Genomic DNA, 24,634 nt, shown 5'->3' on the forward strand with positions numbered 1-24,634 from the left:
CATGATTGAATGGTGGAGTGGACTCGATGGGCCGAATGGCCTTTCTTCCGCTCCTATGTCTTATGGTCTTATGGTCTAAGCTTGAAATATACTCTATCTTTTAGTGGCTATTTTCTACCAGGGCAGAGTTGCCCTCCACTATGACTATTATCTATTGATTAGGAGAAAGTCAGGCTTGGATATAGCATTCAAGATCCTTTAAATAAAAACTGAACTCTGGGACATCTCTCATGGCTGAAGCTACTCAAGAAAAAAGCCCGCATACACTAGAGTCAATAGCCAACAATTTATCAAGCTTTCTAAATTGAGCAAAATGACACATTAGCAAATCGGTGTCAAGAAAACCTTCCATGATAAAATATGATACAGTAACTTTTGCAAGTGTATGGTCGTCACAGCTTGGGAAAGCAGCTAGCATCACTAAACATCTAAGGATAATTGCCCAATCTAAGTGCCAAGATATTAAAATATATTGATATTAAAATATGACCAAAACTTCCGAGAGGTTTTAACAGGGAAAGTATCCAAGTGCCTCAGAGAATTTGAAAACAATGTTTGCTCACATAAAGAGTTGGTTATTAGTGGGTAAGGAAAAGGTTAAATTTACTTTTCAACATTATTTCAAAAATGCTAGTGCGTAATCTTTAGAATTTTTTTGAGGTAAGATTGTCATCAAATCTACCTGTTTATCACCAATAATTTATTTATGGCCATAAGTTTATTTATGGTCATCAATCAAAAAGGCATTGTTCATATAAGATTGATTTAAGCAACTGTGATATTTGGTAAGGACAGCAATTTATTTATTTCTGAGAGCAAACCGAAAATAATTTTCTTTGGTCTATAGATTTCTTAAGTTCTTATTACTAGAAATGTACATTGCTTCTTCATTTCCACATCTGCAGATTGGAAAATCCAGTGCTATAATTTTAGAAATAATTATTTTCACCCCACTTAATGATATTGCTTTATCGTAGTGTGTCACAAGGAACTAGAAACCACTGTTAGCAGATGAATGCTGAATGCATTGGTATGATGTTCTACTGCCCACTATTTTAATGGAGTTGTTAAGCCACTTAAATAAACCGATTAGTGCCTGCTTTATAATAGCAGACAAGAGGATTGTCCTATTGAACTTTCGTGCATTAAAATCAACAATAGTAATTTGCTACCAAAGACCTCATTAGCAGTCTTGTTTTCACAAAGAAAGTCTATTTAGTTTTATGTACATATATGATGTTAGTATATCTCGCAATTAAGTTTTTTTCTGCTCTTCAGGTATGTGGGCCAGCCTGCGTTCGAGTAATCGCTTCAACACTCAATTTTCAACCACTGATGTAGGAGCACGATTAGCAGGAAAAGAATCCCCCGTGACTGCCAGCAATGACAATTCTCTGCAGAACCAGCTTCTGAAACATCAAGCAGCACTGTACCTGTTTGGGGAAAAATCTCAGCTAAGAGTAAGATAGAAACTGAATTTTACATACGTCCTTTGTTTTCAGACGAATTTACCAGAATATAATTTTCTTAGTTTTATAGTATCAGTCACACTTGCTTGTTTTGTTGTCACTAAATTAACTGCAAAGTTAAATATGCAAACACAGAAATTAATACAATATTAGCATAATTGTTTTTTGTGTTCATCATGCATATATATTCATGGTGTTTTAAATTGTAAACGCTATAAGATACATTTTTACTGGTGTTGGGAAAGAGGTCCTTGCCTAAATTATCTTTTTTAAGATAGATAGAAAATAAAGTAGAAAAGTGAAGAAACTATTAAATTCACCAACCTAATATTTTTAAAATTGCTTTCTTGTAAGGTAATGAATATGGCAATAACGATGGTAAAGAATTACACCTATGATTCATTACACTACTGGTTTCCTCCAAGGTTTTGCAATACTCATCACCTTAGACTACTCTCACACACCTGCGAACTGGCTATAGAGTGACATTGATATAAACTTATTAAAAGATCTCCAATATTTCTTAAGATTTTTCTTTATTTTTATGCTATTTTACTCCATTCAACTTTCTCTGAAATTGTCCAGTGTTATGCATCATTTGCAAACCAGGCGATTAAAAATGTATCTATGCAAATTTGAAATAGTTTTATGTTTAACTTCCTTTCGCAACACTGACATGATCTTTGTCCTCAGGGCTTTAAACCTGACCTTGCAATTAACTGTGAGTTGATACCTGTGGATTACTGCGATATTCGTCAGGTGAAAGCCAGTTTCAAAAAGCTAATGAGAGCGTGTGTACCCAGCACAATTCCTAGTGATGCGGACATGACCATATACAGGTTATTGGGAGAATCTGAGTGGCTGTTGCAGGTAATTCATTCATTCATTCTAAAGACAATTGCTCAGAACTGTTTAGCCAATGTATTTTTTTCTTAACTGCTAAAACTGAACACTGTGGCACAGTTTTTGCAGAAACATTCTACTCTTCTGAATAGTGTAAACGTGGAAAACATGTCAAAGTTTTCTGGCTTTCCTTCCTCCTCAGACGATAGAGTGCTTTTGGAACAAAATTCAACAGGGAATATAATGCCTGATTATTGCAGGAACTGTTTTAAGTCACCAGGAAAAAGTAGATTTTAAGTGATTCTCTTTTTTTTAACGTTATTACCAAAAATCTGAACCTGATTATATTTGCCAAAATGGAAGTGTTCATCTTTATCTAATGATGGATGTTATTGTTCATTGAAAATAGCAAATGTATTACTTAATGTACCTGATGAATAGTACAGATTTATACCTGGAAGTGTACTTTTTTTCTGTTGTCTTTATAAATTAATTGGAATGTGTTCATTAGGATATCAGTAAGGAGTAATGGTGGCTGTGTGGTACTTTTATTTTAGTTCTGCTTGAACTATAAACACCCATCAATACTTTGTATATTTTCCCTTTGTCAGGAGAGGGAATTTTGAGCTACATAAAAGCATTAAGAGATAGTGGGAATAATTTGAGCTAACAAAGTAAGAATATCACACAACAAGTGTATTTACAATTAGAACATTGAGGCTGAAGTGCAGTTGCTACATTGAAATGTCACTATACAGCAGAATTACTACATTAGATTGAATTATGCTTTCTCAGATACACAGGGTACTGCAACTGGCTGTGGTTATAGCAGAGTTGCTTGAGAGTGGTTCCTCAGTAATGGTAAGCTTGGAAGATGGCATGGACATTACAACACAGGTAATTTTATAAAATTATCAAGTAAATTTTTCTTAACTTATATTTTTTGTGATTTCCAATATGGCATAAGTTGAACCTGCTCCAGTTTTGTGCTTAAAGTTCAGAAAACACTCCAACACTATTATGTTTTTAAAATCGAGTAACCAGATTTTCTAGCAGTAGAAATATAAGATATAGGAGCAGGAGTTGGCCATTTGGCCCCTTAAACCTGTTCTGCCATTTAATTTGATCGTGGCTGATTTGATTGTTGCCTTAATTCCGCTTTCCTATCTGCTCCCAGGTAACAGTTAACTCCCACGTAGATCAAAACTCTGTCTGACCCAGCCTCCACTGCTTTCAGGAATAGAGAATTCCAAAGATTAACAACTCTTTGAGAAAATAAATTCCTTCTCAACTGTCCAGTTTTGGATTCCCCCATAAGTTTCTTGGAACAGCATGTTCTGAAACCAACCAGAGAGCAAGCTATACTAGACCTGCTTTTGTGCAATGAGATGGGAGTAATTAATGATCTCATAGTAAAGGTGCCCCTAGGTAGCAGCAACAACAATATGATTGAATTTTACATTCAGTTTGAGAGAGCGAGTAGTGGGTTTGGGCCATGGGGGCGATCATCGCACCCCGCCGGCTAATGGGCAGGGGAGCTGGTAAGATCACGCAAGAGTTGAGAAATCAGGTTCATGCCCAATTTCTTGCGCCTCATGATCTTACCGGCACTGGATTTCCGGCAAAGTCAACCTCGCGCCCATTTCCGGCGTGAGGCTGAATAAATTATTTGAATTTATTGAAATCTGTTTTTGCATTTAACTGACAAGCCCTGGACGCAATCGTCCCAGCTCACTTGCCTTTGTGGCCTCACCGGGAGAGGTTCTCTCTGGCAAGAATCACAGCTGGTTCCCAGCATCGTGGACCAGTCATAATGGTCTCGCCAGTAGAACCAGAGACCATTGAGGCCCCCTTTTGTGTGTGTGTGCCCTGTGGGCAGTGCCAGCCCGCCACCCAGCACTGTCCACCGGACACATGGCAATGCCACGGCGGGGGGAGCCTGAGGTAGTGGGGCCGCCTGGAGGCTGGGGTCTACTGGGGCCCAGTTGGTGGGGGGGTGGGGCCTGCTGCACACTCTGCAGGTGATCGGAGTGGGGGGGGCCTTTGACATTCTGCAGTTGCGATCGGTGGGGAAGGAAGGGGGACCCCACTGCAACTCTGCAGACGATCATGGGGAAAAGAGGGGGACCCGCTGCTATTCTGCGGGTGATTGGTCTGGGCAGCAGGGCTGCCACCCAGACCAATCGCCCGCAGAGTTGCCAGGGCCCCCCCAGTAGTTGGTGAGGAGGTGCTGGGTCGAGGCCAGTTGCAGCAGCCTGACAGGTCTCATACCATTATGTCTGAAGTGATGCAATTCTTATAATTTACCAGTTCATCAGTGCATAAATCCCTATGAATACTCTGACCATAAATCAAATATTTTGGGGTTTTTTTCCCCCCTCCCCAGGTGGTTTCCTTGGTGCAGTTGCTATGTGATCCATTCTACAGAACTCTCGAAGGTTTTAAAATACTGATCGAAAAGGAATGGCTGTCCTTTGGCCACAAGTTCAGCCAACGTAGTAATCTCACTCCCAGCAGCCAGGGAAGTGGTTTTGCTCCGGTTTTCCTGCAGTTTCTGGACTGTGTGCATCAGGTAAAGAAAACTTTATTTTTTTTCACCAATTTTACAGATAAATTTTGTGCAAGAAAATTGAAAGATGCAGAAATGCATTAAACACTTTAAAGCCACATTAAAGTTTACCACTGTATGTGTACACATTAAAGCTAGATCAACATTAAAATTAGTGTGTGAGTGGTTGCATTTGAAAAGATTGGAATTAAAGCCACATTGACCCATAGATTAATCACACCTGCTTGTGTGGCACAGAGTTCAAATACATTGCCAAACTGGTTTATCATATTTATGCTGTGAAAATGTGCTGATTTGTTTTCTAATTATGTACAGGTAGGGTTCTTTGGGGTGGTTTTATGTCATCCTGGTGGGGGTTGTTCTTCCCCGATTGACTGGTGATTTGAACTGAAATGTTACATTGCCCCAGAAATTAAGCACCACTAGGTTCATGTGTTATCTGATATGTTAACATGGGTTAATGTTTCAATATGAGAATTTGGCCAATTCTGGGGAAAAAAAACTACCTGAAATGTCAGCCTATTCTTCAGATTCTGTCACATCTGTTGTGCATTTCCATCACTTTCTATTATTGGTTCAGATATTTAGTTTCTGCATTTTGTGGCCCACATCATGCTTCTTGAATTATATTTTTCCTCTAGATTCATCACCAGTATCCAATGGAGTTTGAGTTCAACCAGTATTATCTGAAGTTCTTGGCCTACCATTATGTGTCCAACCGCTACAAAACCTTCCTGCTTGATTCTGATTATGAAAGACTAGAACATGGTATGTTTTAACCATATAAATGTTGATGGAATACAGATATTAGTCAGTGATGTTGACACAAACTAAAGCAGACCAAGTCAAAATATCGGTTGGCTTTTTTTCTAAGGGTTCTGAATTCTATGAATTAAGGGAATGAAACAGACTTTATTGTTCTCTCGTTTGTACCTTAGAATTTTGCATGACAGATATAGTAATACATTATTCACAAGTTAATGAGAAAGAAAGGACTTGCATGTATAGAATTTTATCACGGCCTCAGGATGCCTCCATCTACTGGCTCTAGCACCAAGTAACTGGCCAGGCCTCATCTGGCATGCTCAGCTTTGCAATACATGCAAACATAATGGCAGCCAATGTTGATGAAAATGCTGTTGATCAGTGGATCTTTCCTCATCTTTGGCAAATCCTGTCAAGATTCCCCCTCAACCATGTTCCTTTGTACTTTTTGTGATCTAGTTGTCTCACAGAATGATCTTTAATTGTTTCAACAACTTCAACAATCTATTTGTTAAAACCCAATAATGCTCAACCTTTTGAGATAGTCCATCCATGGTTTGGCTTGAAGAACACATCCAGCAACTATATGAAAAAGTGTGGGGTCACACTTTTGTAAAATAGGCCACTATTCCAGATTACATAATATTAATGAACATATTAAATGTATTAGTATATTTTTGTTAGGTTGGCCCAGGTGGCAGCACATTTATTCTCGAGTCATAAGGCTGTGGATTCAAACTCTGCTGAAGACTTGGGAGTACACAATCGATTAGCATTAAGACTGCAGTATTGAGACAGTGTCGCATTTAGAAAACCTGTCTTTCGGATAAAATCTTAAATTATCTGTCTGCTCAGGCAGCTGAAAGCAATCCCATATAATGCATATTTAAAACACAAAAATGCAGAGGTTTCTGTCAATGATTCTGTGCTTCCCCATTGGGTGAACTGTTGAATTTATTCCCCTAACCCCAGACTTCAAATCATTGAACACATGAAAAGTTGCTATTTTACACTACTTATCTTGCTGTATAAATCCTTGTTGAATGAGCCTAGCTGACTTTTATAGAAATCATAGAAACCCTACAGTGCAGAAGGAGGCCATTCGGCCCATCGAGTCTGCACCGACCTCAATCCCACCCAGGCCCTACCCCCACATATTTTACCCGCTAATCCCTCTAACCTATGCATCTCAGGACTCTAAGGGGCAATTTTTAACCTGGCCAATCAACCTAACCCGCACATCTTTGGACTGTGGGAGGAAACCGGAGCACCCGGAGGAAACCCACGCAGACACGAGGAGAATGTGCAAACTCCACACAGACAGTGACCCGAGCCGGGAATCGAACCCGGGACCCTGGAGCTGTGAAGCAGCAGTGCTAACCACTGTGCTACCGTGCCGCCCCAACAAAAGTGTGACCCCACACTTTTTCATATAGTTGCTGGATGTGTTCTTCAAGCCAAACCATGGATGGACTATCTCAAAAGGTTTTAAACGGAGTATTAACTTCCTGATGAATCATCAACAGACTCCATGTCTCACAAGCTAATTTTATATTTGTGTCACCAAAAGAGAAAACACTGGAAAATTTCAGCAGGTTTGGCAGCATCAGCAAGGAGAGAAAAGAGCTGACGTTTCAAGTCCAGATGACCCTTTGTCAAAGCTAAAAAGCATAGAAAGTGGGAGATATTTATACTGTAGGGCGAAGGAATGAAAGACGAGTCATAGTGAAAAACCAAGGGGAAAGGCTGCTAATGGAAGTCATAGAGAGAATAGAAGGTGTGAAAGGTTAAATGGCAGAGAAGCTGAAATCAGAGGGTAAGCTGTGACAGATGAAGATGTGGAAGGGGAGGGGAGATGGGTGGGAGAGAGGTAAAATTTTAAAAAAGGGGGAAAGGGGAAGCAAAGAGGGAGAAACGGTAAGGAAAATATAGGGAAAGAGTGGGGGGAAAGAAAAATAAAGAAAGACAATAAAGAAATAAAAGGTAGAGAACAGTTAAAAATTAAATAAATTGAAAATAAAGACGTTGAGGTGGGATAGAGCTGAAGTTGTTGAATTTGATGTTGAGACCGGAAGGTTGTAATGTGCCTAGCCGGAAGATGAGATGCTGTTCTTCCAGTTTGCGTTGAGCTTCACTGAAACATTGCAGCAGGCCAAGGACAGACATATGGACATGGGAGCAGGGTCGTGTGTTAAAACGGCAAGCAACTGGAAGGTCGGGGTCCTGATTGCGTACAGACCAAAGGTGCTCAGCAAAGCAATCACCCAGTCTACGTTTGGTCTCTCTGGTATAGAGGAGATCACGCAGCGAACACAATAGACCAAATTTAAAGAGGTGCAAGTGAAACAATGCTTAACCTGAAATGAGTGTCTTGGACCTTGGATGGTGAGCATGGAAGAGGTAAAGGGGCAGGTGTTACATCTTCTGCGATTGCATGGGAAAGTGCCATGGGTGATGGGAGAGATGTTGGGTATAGTGGAGGAGTGAACTAGGTTATCCCAGAGGTAACGGTCTCTGCGGAATACTGACAGAGGGAGTGAAGGGAAGATGTGTTTTAGCTTTGCCTTTAGCTATGCTTTTTAGCTTTGACAAAGGATCATCTGGACTCAAAACGTCAGCTCTTTTCTCTCCTTACAGACGCTGCTAGACCTGCTGAGATTTTCCAGCATTTTCTCTTTTGGTTTCAGATTCCAGCGTCCACATCCTTTGCTTATATTTGTGGCATTTTATTTTCTCCATTATGATTCACAGTTTTTTTTAAAGTTTATATTTCAACATGTACCTTAACTGTATATGCATGCCCCAATGATTTACTTGGCCCTCAGTAAAATCTTTATTTAAAAGCGGATAAAAATACTTTTTAACTGGAAGTAAAATTCAATAATTTACAAATAAGATGCACTGTGATCAGTAAGGTGGAAATATGATGTTTTCCTCTCTTACTTCCCTAGCTAAGAGTAACAAAAGCAGTGGATGCAATATTATTGGATAAATAAATATCTGAAGGAGAAAAAAAATGCAGCAATTATGGGGAAATAGGAGAAGAGTAGGCCTGATTGGATTGCTTTTTGAAAGAGCTGGTGCAGACTTGAATGGCCTAATCCTGTGCTGTACTATTCTATGGGTGGAATTTCCCCAAAGATGGCTTTCCCTATTGTATCATTCAGCTCGTAGCCAGAAAAAAAATGAAGTGCTGACTCCGCGATGTCACACTGCCTGCCCTGCCAGCAATTTCAAAAGGGTGCCCCATGCATAGAATCCTAGAACTCTACATTCAGCACATCAAGCCTGCACCAACAAGAATCCCACCAAGCCCTAACCCCGTAACCCCACGTATTTACCCTGACACTAAGGGGCAATTTAGAACAGCCAATCCCATCTAACCTGCACATCTTTGGACTGTGGAAGGAAACCAGCGCACCGAGAGAAAGCCCACGCAGACACGGGGAGAACATGCAAACTCCACACAGTCATCCAAGGCTGGAATCAAACCCGGCTCCCTGGCGCTCTGAGGCAGCAGGAGATTAAAAATAGAAATCCTGCCGCCCAGCACTGTCTAGGCACCAGGGGGCAGTGCACTGAGAGTTGCCGGGGGTGGGTTCTGCCTGCCAGGTGCACATCCCAGGAGACCTGTCATGATTCACATCCGTGTGAATGGACAGTCTTAACAGGCAGGATTATCTGGCATAAAGGTCTGATGATGATATTTAAATGTATTCAGATAGGGATCCCAACATTGGACATCAGGATTTGCATTACAACACGGGGGGAGGAGGGGGGGACAATAACAACGGGAAATCCCACCGGCGTAAACTGCATTTTGGGACTCCCACGAATGCTCACTGCTCCCACCACCCATACCAATACCCAAAAACAGGGGGAGAAAAATATCTCCATGTCCGAACGTGGCTTCACATAAAAAACAACTCATTAAGGTCCCCTTATGTTCCATTGGTGGAAATGATTTCCTTTCATGCTGCAGTTGCATTATGTGGAGATGGCGGTGTAAGCAGAAAGTTTTGGCAAAGCATGATTCCTATACATACCGATTCACAAAATTTGTAACTCACCCATCTGGTTTCAGTGTAACCTGAATTCAAATCTCCCTGGATCCTAAATTAATAAAACCAATTCCAAGGAAGGAAAGGAGAATTTAAACCAAGGGTAGACATTGATGTGAATTTAAACATTGGATCAAGAATATTCTGAGCTTTGTTATCAAGATTTGTATTCATAAAGCATCTTGTGGATTGTTTTTCTTCTGTACAAATCACAATTTGAGTTAGAAGTAATGTGGATACTGATCCCTTTTACTAGGTATTTTGTTTGAGGACAAGGTGGACAAACAAGCAAAAAAAGGAATCTGTATTTGGGAATGTATTGACAGAATTCACAAGAAAGGACCTGTTTTCTTCAGCTATCTGTACAGTCCTGAAGAAGGGGAGGTATATTATTTACATCATTGTACATTTGATCAACTATTTTGCAATTCTTACATCAGTATAAAATTTGAATGCATACATTTTGTGTTTTCATTTCTAGTTCCTTTTAAATAATGCAGTAAATTCTTCTTTGTAGAAACATGTACTAAGGCCCTGCATAAACATTTCTGCTCTGAAGAAGTGGGATTACTACACAGGAGAGACACTTTCCAGTGGCCCTTCCTATGAATGGGACATGGTGAATGTAAAAGCAGGTGCTTCTGAGGAACTAGAGCAAACTGATGGTTCAGTCCCACAAACCCACAGAAAAGTAGTGTGGCCCTGTTACGACAATGTCAGCAAAGTTCAGCCGGATGCCATTACCAAGCTCCTTGAGGTAGGAACAAAGTGAAATTAAATACTAATTACTTTCTTCTAGTGGTTTTAAATAAGAATGACGAAGCAATTAATGGGTGTAAAGGTAGCAGAGTTTTATTTGACAAATGCAGTTTCTGATGACTTGTCAGGTTTGACTCACCAATACATGATGATAGTACCAAAAGTATGGAAAACAGATTAAGCCAGATGTGTTTTAAAGATTCTATATTCATGTCACTCTATATGGATGCCACTCCAGCTGAATGCACAAAAGTGCTTGAACAACACTGCAGAGTAATCATTTTTAGTGAAGTTACCTTTATCGGGATTGCAGTTTAAAGAAAGTCCTGTTTCTCGATAGTTTAATATAAATTATTATGAATGTAAGTTAGAAGGCATGAATGATTCAGTTGCTCACAGATGCAGTACTTTGAACAGATAACAGCAGCGAGTTGTAAAGAAGCATAGGTAAATTACATTTTGCAAGTGAGACACCATGTGGGGAAATTGAGGTCATTCACTTTGGACCCAAGAAAGCAGAATATATGGAGGAACGAATACACAAATACATATATGGACGGCACAGTGACATAGTGGTTAGCACGGCTGCCTCACAGCATCAGGGACCCAGATTCAGTTCCGGTCTCGGGTTACTGCCTGTGTGGAATTCTCCCTGTGTCTGCGTGGGTTTCCTCCAGATGCTCCAGTTTCCTCCCACACTCTAAAGATGTGCGGGTTAGGTTGATTGGCCATGCTAAATTGCCCCTTGGCGTCAGGGGAATTAGCAGGGTAAATACAGGGCTCGGACCTGGGTGAGATTGTTGTCGGTGCAGGCTCAATGGACTTATTGGCCTCCTTCTGCACACCAGAGATTCTGTGATTCTATAAGAAATCACTAAAAGCCAGTGAGCAGGTACAGAAGATAATAAAAAGGTTTATGGAGCATTCACCTTTAACTTAAAAGGACTAGAATAAAAGGAAGAACTGCATGCCTTAGCACAAGTCCTATGGCTAGTATGGGGGATATAATGAAGCCATAGATCACTGTCAGGTGCCTGTTTAATCTTGAACTTCTGCGAGTCTGGATGCATATTAATTACAACCTTAGCGTATAAATGTATTAAAATCATGACGGTTGTTCCAAAAATAATTTAACAGAATAAAACACTCATTTCCAACCTAATAAAATGGTTTGATCTGTCTAATCATTCAATGATGTGGAGATGCTGGCGTTGGACTGGGGTAAGCACAGTAAGAAGTCTCACAACACCAGGTTAAAGTCCAACAGGTTTATTTGGCAGCACTAGCTTTCGGAGTCTCAAGCTTCTTCATCAGGTGAGTGAGGACTTGTGTTCACAAACAGGGCATACAAGAGTTTGTGTCTTTATATGCCCTGTTTGTGAACACAAGGCCTCACTCACTTGATGAAGGAGCTTGAGACTCCAAAAGCTAGTGCTGCCAAATAAACCTGTTGGACTTTAACCTGGTGTTGTGAGACTTCTTATTGTAAATATCCAATGGACAGCGCAGAACATCAACGCATACATATGAACGTGCTGGCGTGACATCGCAAAATCAAAACCATGTTGTAAAGTCAAAAGTGGTGTCAATTTCTAAACATTGTAAGTGCCGTTCATCATAACTCGAACGTCATACGGTTGAGGTCTGCCTGTACTTGGAAGATCAACTTAAGACTTTTCTTAAGTTTAGCTCCCTGAAATCAGGAATTTCATTAATATATTGCATTTACAGGAGATTGAAAGGCTAGAGAATGAATTGAGTCAATCTTCTGAATGGTGGAAACCAATCTGGGATCGAGTAAAAGTCAGTCTCAAAGAAGACTTAAAAACAGAGCAAACTGTAAGTACATCAGTTGATATGGTGCTATCCCAATGTGTAGCTTTACCAGAAGTCAGTTTTTAACCCCAAAATCAGAGGAACCTTGGTTGAAGTGTTGGACAAGGGTATAGTGATTGAGAGACAATGTAGAGATTGAAATACAAGGATGAAAATTTAATGGAGACATGAAGGAGCCAGAACGCAATGTTGGTTAGTGAAGGTGGGTAAGTAACCACTTCCTGGTGCAGAAATGGATATTGGCAGCACAATTTTGGACAAGCTAAAATTTATAAATGATGGCAAGGCAGCTATGATAGATTTGAAAATGTCAAACCTGGAGGAAACAAAAGTATGAGTAACAAATGTTTCAGTTGTAAGTGGACTGAGGCAGGAATTTGTGATGGAGAATATATAGACTGAGAAGTTTTGCTCGGGTTCAAACAGGGTAGGGTACAAACAGATCAATGTAGTCTAAGAATATGGCCATGAGGAAATGGAGTAGAATCTTAGAATGGTTACAGTACAGGAGGAGGCCATTCGGCCTGTCATGTCCGTGATGGTTCTCCAACGAGAGCAACTCATCTAGTCCCACTCCCCTACCTTTTCCCTATAGCCCAACAAACTTTTTATCTTTAGCTAATAATCCGGTTCTCTTTCAAAGGCCCAATTGAATCCTCCTTATGTCACCTTTGGTTCCGTCGTTTATTTAATTCAGCGTCTTCTTTACCTTTTCATCAGTGGGTATGGTTTCTTTCTACCTGCTTTGTCCTGCCACTCAAGATTTTTAACATCTCTATTAAATTTCTGTAATTTTCTCTTCTCCAAGAAGAGCAAGACTAGATTTTGAAATCTGTCCACAGAACTGAAGTTCCTCATCCCTGGAACCACTCTTGTAAGTTTTTCTGCACCCTTGTGTAGGGATTTGAATGCTACTAAAGCCCAAAGTCAGACAATTCTTGTCAAGGAATAACAAGGTTTATTGGACAATGAAGATTAATACTTAACATTTCATGAGTCAAGGCATTGCATGAGCTCAACGCGTATTGGACTCTCTTTACTGTGAATTTCAGGACTTATGGGTTCTTTGAACCTGGTCTCCTGACCCATGGGATCCTATGTGATTTTAGCTGAGCCAACTTAACTCCGACATAGATACAAATCCCTTTGCAGCTTTTTTAAGACTTGGCAACTTTCATGGATCATTTTCAACTTCTTGGTCTACCTTAACTGTTGATGTTTCCAGTCTACCTTAACTGCTTCAGCGACACTCTTTAAAGCTGCCTGCTGCGGAGTGCTGTCTCTCCCTCTCGCTCTGTCCAACTCTTGCTCTCTTCTCCTTCTGTATCTCGATCCTGTTTATACTCGATTCACTGATCACCATACTGGATTCTTGCGTCAATCCTCAACCTGTGACAAATACCCATTAACTGGTGATGTGCTGCACAAATGCCCACTCTTAACTAATTCTCCCAACAAATGCCCCCCAGCAAGTGTTAAGTAATAAATGTTGACACTTGGTAAGTACAAAGTCCTCAGTGATGCAGCCCAGTTTTAATACCCTTTTTGAAGGTTGCCTTGCATCATTTATCCCAAGTATGTGCACCTGTGTCTAAAATTTAATAGCTTTTCACCAAATATTTGCAACTCTTAACCAATGAGAAGAGCCTCCAACTTCCCCAAAACAATCCAATCTTAATTTGTATCCTGAATCAGGAGTTCTGGAACATCAAGTTCTCAGACCTTTCTTCTAACCATTCAGCTTGGCAGCCTTGGCTTTCCTTCTAACTGCTAAACTATAATTTGTATCTAAACAGGAGGCTCTGAAATATCGAGTAATCAGGCCACCATCCTGGTCATAAACTTTTTCTTAAAGCTGCATCACACTATTTGTCATTTGGAGATGCCAACTTTAAGACTTCGTAACAACACAACAAGTGGGTACGATCTAGTGGCCATTACAGAAACGTGGCTGAAAGGTGACCAGGACTGGGAGATGAATATCCAGGGGTATCAGGCGTTTAGGAAGAATAGACAGGAAGGAAAAGGTGGTGGGGTCGCGCTATTAATAAGAGATAATATCAGGGTAGTAATGAGAGATGACATAGGCTCTGAGGAACAAAACGTGGAATCATTATGGGTAGAGATGAGGAATAGTAGAGGGAGAAAGACACTAGTAGGTGTGGTATATAGGCCCCCAAATAATAATGTTGAGGTAGGGAGGGCTATAAACAAGCAGATAAGGGATGCGTGTAAAAACGGAACAGCAATAATCATGGGGGACTTCAACATGCACATTGACTGGCAGACTCAAGTCAGTAAGGGTGGAATGGAGGAAGAGTTCTTAGAATGCTGTCGGGATAGTTTCCTTGAACAGCATGTTACGGAACCGACGAGGGAACGAGCTATTTTGGATCTGGTATTGTGTAACGAGGTAGGTAGAATTAAGGATCTTATTGTGAAGGACCCTCTTGGGTCTAGTGACCACAATATGGTCGAATTTCTGATTCAGATGGAAGAGGAGAAAGTTTGGTCTCAAACCAGTGTCCTCTGTTTGAACAGAGGGAAATATGATAGGATGAGGGATGAATTGGCTAAGGTAGACTGGGAGAGCAGGCTGGCAGGTAGGATAGCTGAGGAACAGTGGAGGATTTTTAAGGAGATCCTTTTCAGTTCTCAGCAAAAATATATTCCAGCAAAAAACAAGGATTGTAAGAAAAGGGAGAACCAGCCGTGGATAACGAAGGAAATAAAGGAGAGTATTAAAATAAAAACAGCTGCGTACAGAGTGGCCAAAAATAGTGGAGAAACAAGTGATTGGGAAAAATTTAAGAAACAACAAAGAGAGACTAAGAAAGCGATAAAGAAAGGAAGGATAGACTATGAAGCTAGGCTTGCAATTAATATAAAAAATGATAGTAAAAGTTTTTATAAATGTATAAAAAGGAATAGAGTGGCTAGAGTGAATGTTGGACCCTTGGAGGACGAGAGGGGGGAGTTAATAGTGGGAAATGAGGATATGGCTGAGTCTTTAAATAAGTTTTTTGTGTCGGTCTTCACGGTGGAGGACACAAATAGTTTGCCAAATATTAACGATAGAGGGTTGGCAGCAGGAGAAATACTTAATACGATTAATGTTACCAGAGAGGCAGTGCTGGGTAGACTAATGGGACTGAAGGTGGACAAGTCCCCGGGTCCGGATGGAATGCATCCCAGGGTATTGAAAGAAATGTCAGAGGTAATAGTGGATGCGTTAGTGATTATTTATCAAAACTCGTTGCATTCTGGGGTAGTGCCGGTTGATTGGAAAACGGCTAATGTTACGCCGCTGTTTAAAAAAGGAAGGAGACAAAAGGCGGGTAACTATAGGCCGGTCAGCTTAACGTCTGTAGTAGGGAAAATGCTGGAATCCATTATTAAAGAGGAGATAGCAGGGCATCTGGATAGAAATGGTTCGATCAATCAGACGCAGCATGGATTCATGAGGGGAAAGTCGTGCTTGACGAACATGTTGGATTTTTATGAAGATGTGACTAGGGCGGTTGATGGAGGAGAACCGGTGGATGCGGTGTTTTTGGATTTCCAAAAGGCGTTTGATAAGGTGCCCCATAAAAGGCTGCTGAAGAAGATAAGGGCACACGGAGTTGGGGGTAGTGTGTTAAAGTGGATTGGGGACTGGCTATCCGACAGGAAGCAAAGAGTCGGAATAAATGGGTGTTTTTCCGGTTGGAGGAAGGTAACTAGTGGCGTGCCGCAGGGATCGGTACTCGGGCCGCAACTGTTTACCATTTATATAGATGATCTGGAGGAGGGGACGGAGTGTAGGGTAATGAAGTTTGCAGACGACACAAAGATAAGTGGAAAGGTGAATCGTGTGGAGGACGGAGAAGATCTGCAGAGAGATTTGGACAGGCTGAGTGAGTGGGCGAGGATATGGCAAATGGAGTATAACGTTGATAAATGCGAGGTTATACACTTTGGAGGAAATAATAACAAATGGGATTACTATCTCAATGGAAACAAATTAAAACATGCTACCGTGCAAAGGGACCTGGGGGTCCTTGTGCATGAGACGCAAAAGCCCAGTCTGCAGGTACAACAGGTGATCAAGAAGGCAAATGGGATGTTGGCCTATATTGCGAGGGGGATAGAATATAAAAGCAGGGATGTCTTGATGCACCTGTACAGGGCATTGGTGAGGCCGCAGCTGGAATACTGTGTGCAGTATTGGTCCCCTTATATGAGGAAGGATATATTGGCATTGGAGGGAGTGCAGAGAAGGTTCACCAGGTTGATACCGGAGATGAGGGGTTTGGATTATGAGGAGAGGCTGAGGAGATTGGGTTTGTACTCGTTGGAGTTTAGAAGGATGAGGGGGGATCTTATGGAGACTTATAAGATAATGCGGGGGCTGGATAGGGTGGAGGCGGAGAGATTCTTTCCACTTAGTAAGGAAGTTAAAACTAGAGGACACAGCCTCAAAATAAAGGGGGGTCGGTTTAAGACAGAGTTGAGGAGGAACTTCTTCTCCCAGAGGGTGGTGAATCTCTGGAATTCTCTGCCCACTGAGGTGGTGGAGGCTACCTCGCTGAATATGTTTAAAGCGCGGATGGATGGATTCCTGATCGGTAAGGGAATTAAGGGTTATGGGGATCAGGCGGGTAAGTGGTACTGATCCACGTCAGATCAGCCATGATCTTATTGAATGGCGGGGCAGGCTCGAGGGGCTAGATGGCCTACTCCTGCTCCTATTTCTTATGTTCTAACACACACCATAATCCTCAAATTATCGCAATGATACATATAAATTAAAACTTTTCATCACTAAGCATATATATATATATATATATAGTACAATGTGATCATTTAAGCTTATTAATTACATATGTGTCAACATGGTGAAGTCTAACAATCTCTCATGTCTTCACATCCTTCCTAAAGTGTGGTGCCCAGACCTGGATGCAATATTTTAGTTGAGGCTGAACCAGTGTTTCATTCTGTTTTACAATAATGTTCTTGCTTTTTTATTCTCTGACCTTATTTATAAAACCTAAGATTCCATATGCTTTATTAACCACTTTCTCAACCTGCCCTGCCACTTTCAATCATTTGTGCACATATTCCCCCAGGTCACTGTGATCTCCTGAACTCCCTTTAAAATTATATGCTTTATATCATTTGCCTTTCCTCCTATCAAAACATTTCCCTTCACAATTCTCTGCTTTAAATTTCGTCTGCCATTTTTCCACCCATTCTGCTAGCTTGTTTATGTCTTGAAATTTATTACCATCCTCTTTATAGTTTATAATGCTTCTAAGTTCTACATCATTCACAAATTTGAAATCATGCCTTGTACATCCAAGTTTAGGTCATTAATGTATGTAAAGAAAAGCTGGGGTCATGGGAAAACCCCATTATATACCTTCCTCCAATCCAAAAAGCAACCATTCACCACTGTTGTTTCCTGTCACTCAGCCATTTCATGTCCATGCTAATTAAAAGCAAAATACTGCAGATGCTGGAAATCTGAATAAAAACAGAAAATGCCGAATAAACACAGCAGGTCTGGCAGCATCTGTGGAGAAAAAAATAGAGTTAATGCTTCAAGTCCTTGTGACTCCTCTAACTGAACTGAAGAGGGATAGAAATGTAATGAATTGTATAGTTGGAGAACGGGGTAGGGCAGAATAGTTCAGGGAGCTAGCACGGTAGTACATGGTTAGCACTACTGCCTCACAGTGCAGGGACCCGGGTTCGATTCCGGCCTTGGGTCACTGTCTGTGTGGAGTTTGCACGTTCTCCCCGTGTCTGCGTGGGTTTCCTCCGGGTGCTCCGGTTTCCTCCCAAAGATGTGCGGGTTAGGCTGATTGGCCATGCTAAATTGACCCTTGGTGTCAGGCGATTAGCAGGGTAAATATGTGGGGTTACGGGAATAGGACCTGGCTGGGACTGTGTTCGCTGCAGATTTGATGGGCCGAATGGCCTCCTTCTGCACTGTAAGGATTCTATCAGAAGCTGTCGGAGCCAAGTTAACTCTGTTTCTCGCTTCACAGAAACTTCCAGACCTGCTGAGTTATCCGGCATTTTCTGTTTTTATTTCATATCCATGCAAATGTCTTTTGGAAGTCCATGTAGACACACTTTACCCTCATTAGCCCTCTCTGTTGCTTCATCAAAGAACTCAACCAAGTTAGTTAAACACTATTTTTCCTCATCAGATCTGTCCTGGCCTTCCTTAATTAATCCACATTTGACCAAATGATTTCTGCTGAATTATCATTTTTAATAGCTTTCACATCACTAAAGTTAAACAGATTGGACTGTAATTGCTGGGCATATCCTTGCATCCTTGTCGAACAAGATCACCTATTCCCTCTCTGCTTGTATACCCTTAAGCTATGGTCTGACAACATCTATAAACATGCTTTTGTGAACCTTTCATTCTCGAAGATGTGCCGCTGCTACCTCAGCTGCTGCTCAAACTCTGAAACCTGGAGTTCAAACTGCTCCAGCTGATAGTCCTTCTTGCACCTGATGTTGTCATGAGAAGTTTTGTGGAGTTCACACAGGGAACAGATGCTTACTTGATGAATGAGTTTAGTGCTACCCTGCTGTGCCACTATGCTTGATCTTCTGGTATCAGGATGCACTGCTGTTGTGCATCGGGACCCTAAGGAATTGTAGGTTGTAATTGCCTGAGAAGTTTAAACTTCCAGAGACTGATTTGCACGGCTTGGAACACTCCATGAATGTCTCTTGCACTGATCTCAGCTCAGAGACTTGGGCCAGATACTTACCCGGATACTAAACATAGAAATGTTACACTTCTTGACTTTTGGTGTAACTCCATGATTAACAGCATAATTAATCCAAGTGCCACTCAACCCACTAGCCTCCCAATCTGACCTGGCCACCAGCCACACTGATCAGACTAAACTCTAACTACTCTTCCCCGACAAGACCTGACTACCCAGCCAAACCCAACAAAGAGCTCCCACCCACCCACATTCATTCACCCGCTCACTCACCCACCCAACCATCTACCCACTCGCCCGCAAACCCACACACTAACTAATTGAAAGACTTGAGACCTTTCAGAGTTATGAGTTGATAGACTCAATATCTTTAAAAACTTATCAGAATATGGAAACTGATGCAGTAAAAAGGGAATGTCTTCTGCGCTGTGCCAAGGCTTTGTCTTTGCAGCAGGGATTGGAAGAACCTGCTTTTAAAAATGATCTCTGCAGGCAGCAGCTATGCATGCAGCATTGCTGCTGACTAGAAGATCTGAGCCGCTGTATATTTCCTGTGCGTGAAATAGGTTGTTAGTGCATTTTTGCAAAGTCGTAGTCATCTTACTCAGGTGTAAGTGTCTCAAAAATATCTCCCATTTCATCACCTCCATAGTGGGGAAGTAAGGCCTTTTTTTCTTCTGTCATATGATAGCAAAACCTACCGTCACAGCTTTGAAATGTTAAAATGTCACAGCCACATTTGCTGAAGTTTGAATGTTGATGGTGACTCCAAATGCACATCAAAGTTGGTAGATTGGGCACTGACAGCGCCATACAGATCAGCAACTCGGTGATAGTTTGAGATCACTTTCCTTTTAAAGAAACACTTCTCTGCAATGATCCAAGATTTTTCTTGATTGGATTGTTATTTTGGCAACCTCTAACAGGTATGTGTGTGTGTGAACTGCAGGTTTTCCTTTTGCTAATCCCAAACTGGAGTGCCTCCTGTGTTGTCCAACATTGCGCCTCACATTTAAAATGCTGCCTGCAGAAAGTAGATAAACATCTTTCAAAGTTTCATGACTGGAGTATAAGTGTCATTGTGAAGTTCTTGGGAAGAAACAATAAGATATTCAGTAAGAACCATTTGGAATCAGAACTGTTAAAACATTTCTTTTTCCAGACTCCCTTTGCTGGAAATATGTATGATAGCCATAAGTGGACAAAATGCACGATCCACAGGCATGCGTATTTAATCAGCATTTTCTGATGCACAGGAAAGTTTATAGTTACTCGGTCTTTGCATCAGTCATAAAGTTGGAAAGCGATGATGGAACAAGTGGAAGGCAGGACATATCCTGCCTTCTACTTGTTCCATCATCACTTTCCCAACTGGAGTCTTCAGTAGCCAGCAACTCTCCATTTGAAGCAGTCTCCTAACCCAGCTGAGTAACAGTGACAGACAAAAGGGAAAAGTGTGTTGCAGAAAGAAACAGAAGAAAGGAGTTGAGATAGAAGAGCAAGGAAAAAGGCAAGTCAAAATACAAGAGATAATCCAAGGGGTTAGAAGCTGTGTGCAACTATACAAAGCCCTGGTTAGACCACAAGAGGACCACTCTGGCAGTTCTAATCCTTATATCTTAGGAAAGATGCATTGCCTTGCATGGACTGCAGTGTTGATTTACGAGAATGATACCTAGATTCGATGGGTTAAATAACAAGGAGAAATTTTGTGAACTAGGGTAGATTCTCCGGAATTCCGAAGATTAAGGAACCATTTAGTAAATTTCCAAGGAACTTCTGGGAACTGATAGGACAAATAAAAAGCATTTTCACCAGCTGGGAAATCTAGGACTAGGGAACATAGTCTAAAAATTAGAGGCAGGCTTTTTAAGAATGAAGTTATGAAACACTTCTACATGCAAAGAGTGGAAGAAGATTGGAACTCTCCTTTACACATGGCATCTGATGCTAGGTCAATTCTTAATTTAAAACTGAGATTGATAGATTTCTGTTAAGGTATCAAGGGATATGTGGCAAAAAATGAGATTATAGAGTTAAAGCATAAATCAGCCATGATTTCATTGAATGAAGGAACAGGTTCTAGAGGCTAAATTGCTTACTGCTATTTCTTTTGTTCCTAAATTTTTGTGGAAAAGGTAATTGTGAGTTTACAATGTATGTCGTTATTAATGTACAAATCGGTCAGCAAGTTTGAGGGAATAAGAGAAATGCTCCTGTGGATTGTAAATGTCCTAAATGTGCTGGTTGATTTATCACAATTAGCCTCTTAAGAACTTGATTTGCTTGTTATTTGCCCATTAAACTGAGGACATTGTGTTTGGGCCATTATTAAGAGTTAAGTTCAACAAAGCCAGTCAATCTTTCTGGCTGAAATTGAATAATTTAAACTGGTAAGTCTCATTTCTGGATGTGAAAATTTAAAAAAACTTATTTTCTGTCTCTCTCTAAATCCAACCTCCCTTTTATTGTTTTGTTCTGTACCTTACTTGAATTTAATTTACCCTTGTTCTCTGTTTCCTTCTTGAGTACTAATTATCTAACAGCATTTATTGCGAGATGCTGCCAAGAAAGTGGCCCATCAGCTTTTCCATATTTTGTATGTTGACACGAATGGCACTTTATTTGTCTTTTTTTTGTTCTTTCCCTGATTATTTTCAGAACATATTGTAGAATCTTATTTTTAATTCAGTAGCATTAGCTGATGTGCATTGATTGTGACCTGGCTGATAGAAAACAGTTTGGATGTGATCCAAGGAAAGACCTCAAGGAGAAAGTAAAGTAACCAACTGATAGGGGATTACATAAACCCTGGTGCATCTTCGTTAATTTCTGCAGAAATGAATTTGTGATGATATCAAATAGCAAGATGGCAATAGGTCGATAGAAATTGCCCAGAATGAATTGTTGATTTTGCTTTTTAAGTTCAGTCTTTGCTTCTGATGTAACAGAGACCAGCCTCATCGCTCATGGCATCCAATGTGCAGTCCTTTCAGAGAAGGTCCATGCTACATTTAGCAGACAATGGGATTGGTGAGAATGATAGGAGCACCACTACATCACCTTCTAATGGAGTAAACACAAGGAGAGCAGCAACTCTGTATAATCAATTTTCTTCAAAGGATGTAGAGAACAGGTATGATCATTTTCTAAATTGCTGAGCTTTTCTTTCAATTCTGGCTTTTCTTCTCCAACTTATTTTCAGGCTTTCATTCTAACAATGAAAATTTAATTAATGTTAAAATCTCTGAATCTAATGTATAAAGCTTTAAATACCTCTTTAGATATCTGATCATCTCTAATAGGTACAAATGAAATGTTGAACAGAGGGAAGCTGATTTTTAAAAACTTGTTTTCTTAACTTTGGAAACACTGAAATGCTGTTTAGATTGCAACCTTTTAAATTGCTTATTTAAAAAATAACCACTTTTCTGTATTTTTAAGTCATTTTTATTCGATTTTGGTAGATCATTTGAAGGTGTGCTTTACAAGAGAGGTGCTTTACTGAAAGGATGGAAACCTCGATGGTTTGTACTAGATATAACTAAACACCAGGTACAGTTATATTTCTATTCATGTTAGCATTTGATGTGAATATAATTTAAGCAAATTGATGTACGAGAACATAGAATCCCTACAGTGCAGAAGGCAGCCATTCAGCCCATCGGGTCTGCACAGACTCTCCCACAGAGCATCTTACCCAGGCTCTATTCCTGTAACCCCATGTATTTACCATGGCTAATCCCTCTCACCTACATATTTTGGAACACTAAAGGGCAATTTAGCAAGGCCAATCAGCCTAACCTGCACATCTCTAGAGTGTGGGAGGAAACCGACGCACGCATGGGGAGAACGTGCAAACTCTACACAGACAGTCACCCAAGGCCGGGATTAAACCCTTGTTCCTAGCGCTGAGAGTCTTAATCATTCATAGCTATAACTGAAAATTATGCATTTAAAATGGTTTCTGGGTTTAATTTTACATTGCTTAAGTTACAGATGTGTCATTGTGTATTTCACATCTTCGGGGATCATAGTTGAACTTAACTCTTGTTACAATTGATACATGTACTTATCTTCTAGTTACGGTACTATGACACTGGTGAAGATACAAACCCCAGAGGGTTCATCGACCTGGCTGAGGTTGAGTCAGTTATTCCAGCATCATCAACTTTAGGCGCACCTAAGCATTCAAACGAGAGAGCATTCTTTGATGTAAGTTTTAATTGCCTTCATTTTGTGCCACTTGCAAGAATTTCACAACAGCATAAAGGCATATGACCATCTTCCTGGAACCAGAATTTGGTCAAATTTTCTTGCTTTTTAATATGTTAGTACAATGAAGTATTTTGATATTTTAATATGTCCTCTTGTCTTTGAAAGGAGGAATTTCTGGTCAGGGATTACATAGGATTTCCCGTTAGCTTCATTTTTCTTTAGGACTAACCTAATCTGAAATCCATTCTGAACTGATTTCTGATGAAAGATCATTGACCTGAAACTTTAAATTTCCGTCCGCAGATGCTGCCTGACCTGCTGAATGCTTCAGCATTTTGTATTGTTATTTCAGATTTCCAGCATCTGCAGTATTTTTGCTTTTGTATATTCCTGTATTTTTGATGCAGTCCAGTTTGGTGTCAACCACAAATATTCATACTGCCAATATCTGAGTCCAAACACTTAGTGAACAACTAGAGACCATTCCTACGCTCTGTTTTCTATTTTGTTGCCATCTTTCAGCCCATTCCTGCAACCTGGCCTGACATCACATCCCTTGACTTCTTTTCTATTTATTACTTCATGGGATGTGGGTGTCACTGGACAGGCCAGAATTCATTGCCCTCCCTAGTTACCCTTGAGAAGGAGGTGGTGAGCTGCCTTCATGAACCTTTGCAGTCCCTATGGTGTAGGTACCCCCATGGTGCTATTAGGGAGCAAGTGATCCAGTGACAGTGAAGGAACAATGATATACTTCCAACTCAGGATGGAGTGCGGCTTGGAGAAAAAAACTGGCAGGTGGTGGTGTTCCTTCTAGGTGGTAGTGGTTTGAAAGGTGTTGTTGAAGGAGCTTTGGTGAGTTGCTGCAGTGCATCTTGTAGATGGTACACACTGCTGTCATTGTACGTCAGTGGTAGAAGGAGTGAAAGTTTAAGGTGGTGGATGGGATGTCAAACAAGCAGGCTGCCTTATCCTGGATGGTGTCAAGCTTCTTGCGTGTTGGAGCTGCGCTTATCCAGGCAAGTGGAGAGTATTCCAACATACTCCTGACTTGTGTCTTTTAGAAAGTGGACAGGCTTTGAGAGTCAATATGTGATTTACTCGGCGTAGAATTCCTGGCATCTCACTTGCTCTTGCACCCACTTTATTTATATGGCTTGTCCAGTTTAGCTTCTGATGAATGGTAACCCCCTAGGATATTGATACTGAGCAAGTCAGCGACGGTAATATCCTTGACTATGAAGGGAATGTCAAGGGGAGATGGTCACTGGTGATCTTGCACTTTGTGGGGCCCAGTGCTCATCTTTGTTTCTTGGGCCTTGCCCCCAATGATGTCACAGTCCCCTCAACCTCACCCACCCTTGCTCCACAGAACAAAGG

The 24,634-nt window shown here is 40.8% G+C and overlaps 1 protein-coding gene across 2 annotated transcripts in view; it reads left to right on the top strand.

Moving 5' to 3' along the window:
• The window catches only part of sbf2 (SET binding factor 2), a 555,079-nt gene that overhangs the window by 524,654 nt on the left and 5,791 nt on the right, over positions 1-24,634 (top strand). For both annotated transcript variants that reach the window (XM_078220692.1, XM_078220693.1), the window contains exons 31-41: positions 1,279-1,460; positions 2,163-2,339; positions 3,108-3,209; positions 4,699-4,884; positions 5,523-5,649; positions 9,964-10,091; positions 10,225-10,464; positions 12,198-12,305; positions 21,988-22,172; positions 22,504-22,591; positions 23,120-23,251. In XM_078220692.1, coding sequence (XP_078076818.1) covers positions 1,279-1,460; positions 2,163-2,339; positions 3,108-3,209; positions 4,699-4,884; positions 5,523-5,649; positions 9,964-10,091; positions 10,225-10,464; positions 12,198-12,305; positions 21,988-22,172; positions 22,504-22,591; positions 23,120-23,251 — 1,655 coding nt within the window. The remainder of the gene's footprint in view (positions 1-1,278; positions 1,461-2,162; positions 2,340-3,107; positions 3,210-4,698; positions 4,885-5,522; positions 5,650-9,963; positions 10,092-10,224; positions 10,465-12,197; positions 12,306-21,987; positions 22,173-22,503; positions 22,592-23,119; positions 23,252-24,634) is intronic.

The sequence above is a fragment of the Mustelus asterias genome, chromosome 9, assembly GCF_964213995.1.
Source record: "Mustelus asterias chromosome 9, sMusAst1.hap1.1, whole genome shotgun sequence".
NCBI classification, from domain to species: Eukaryota; Metazoa; Chordata; class Chondrichthyes; order Carcharhiniformes; family Triakidae; genus Mustelus; species Mustelus asterias.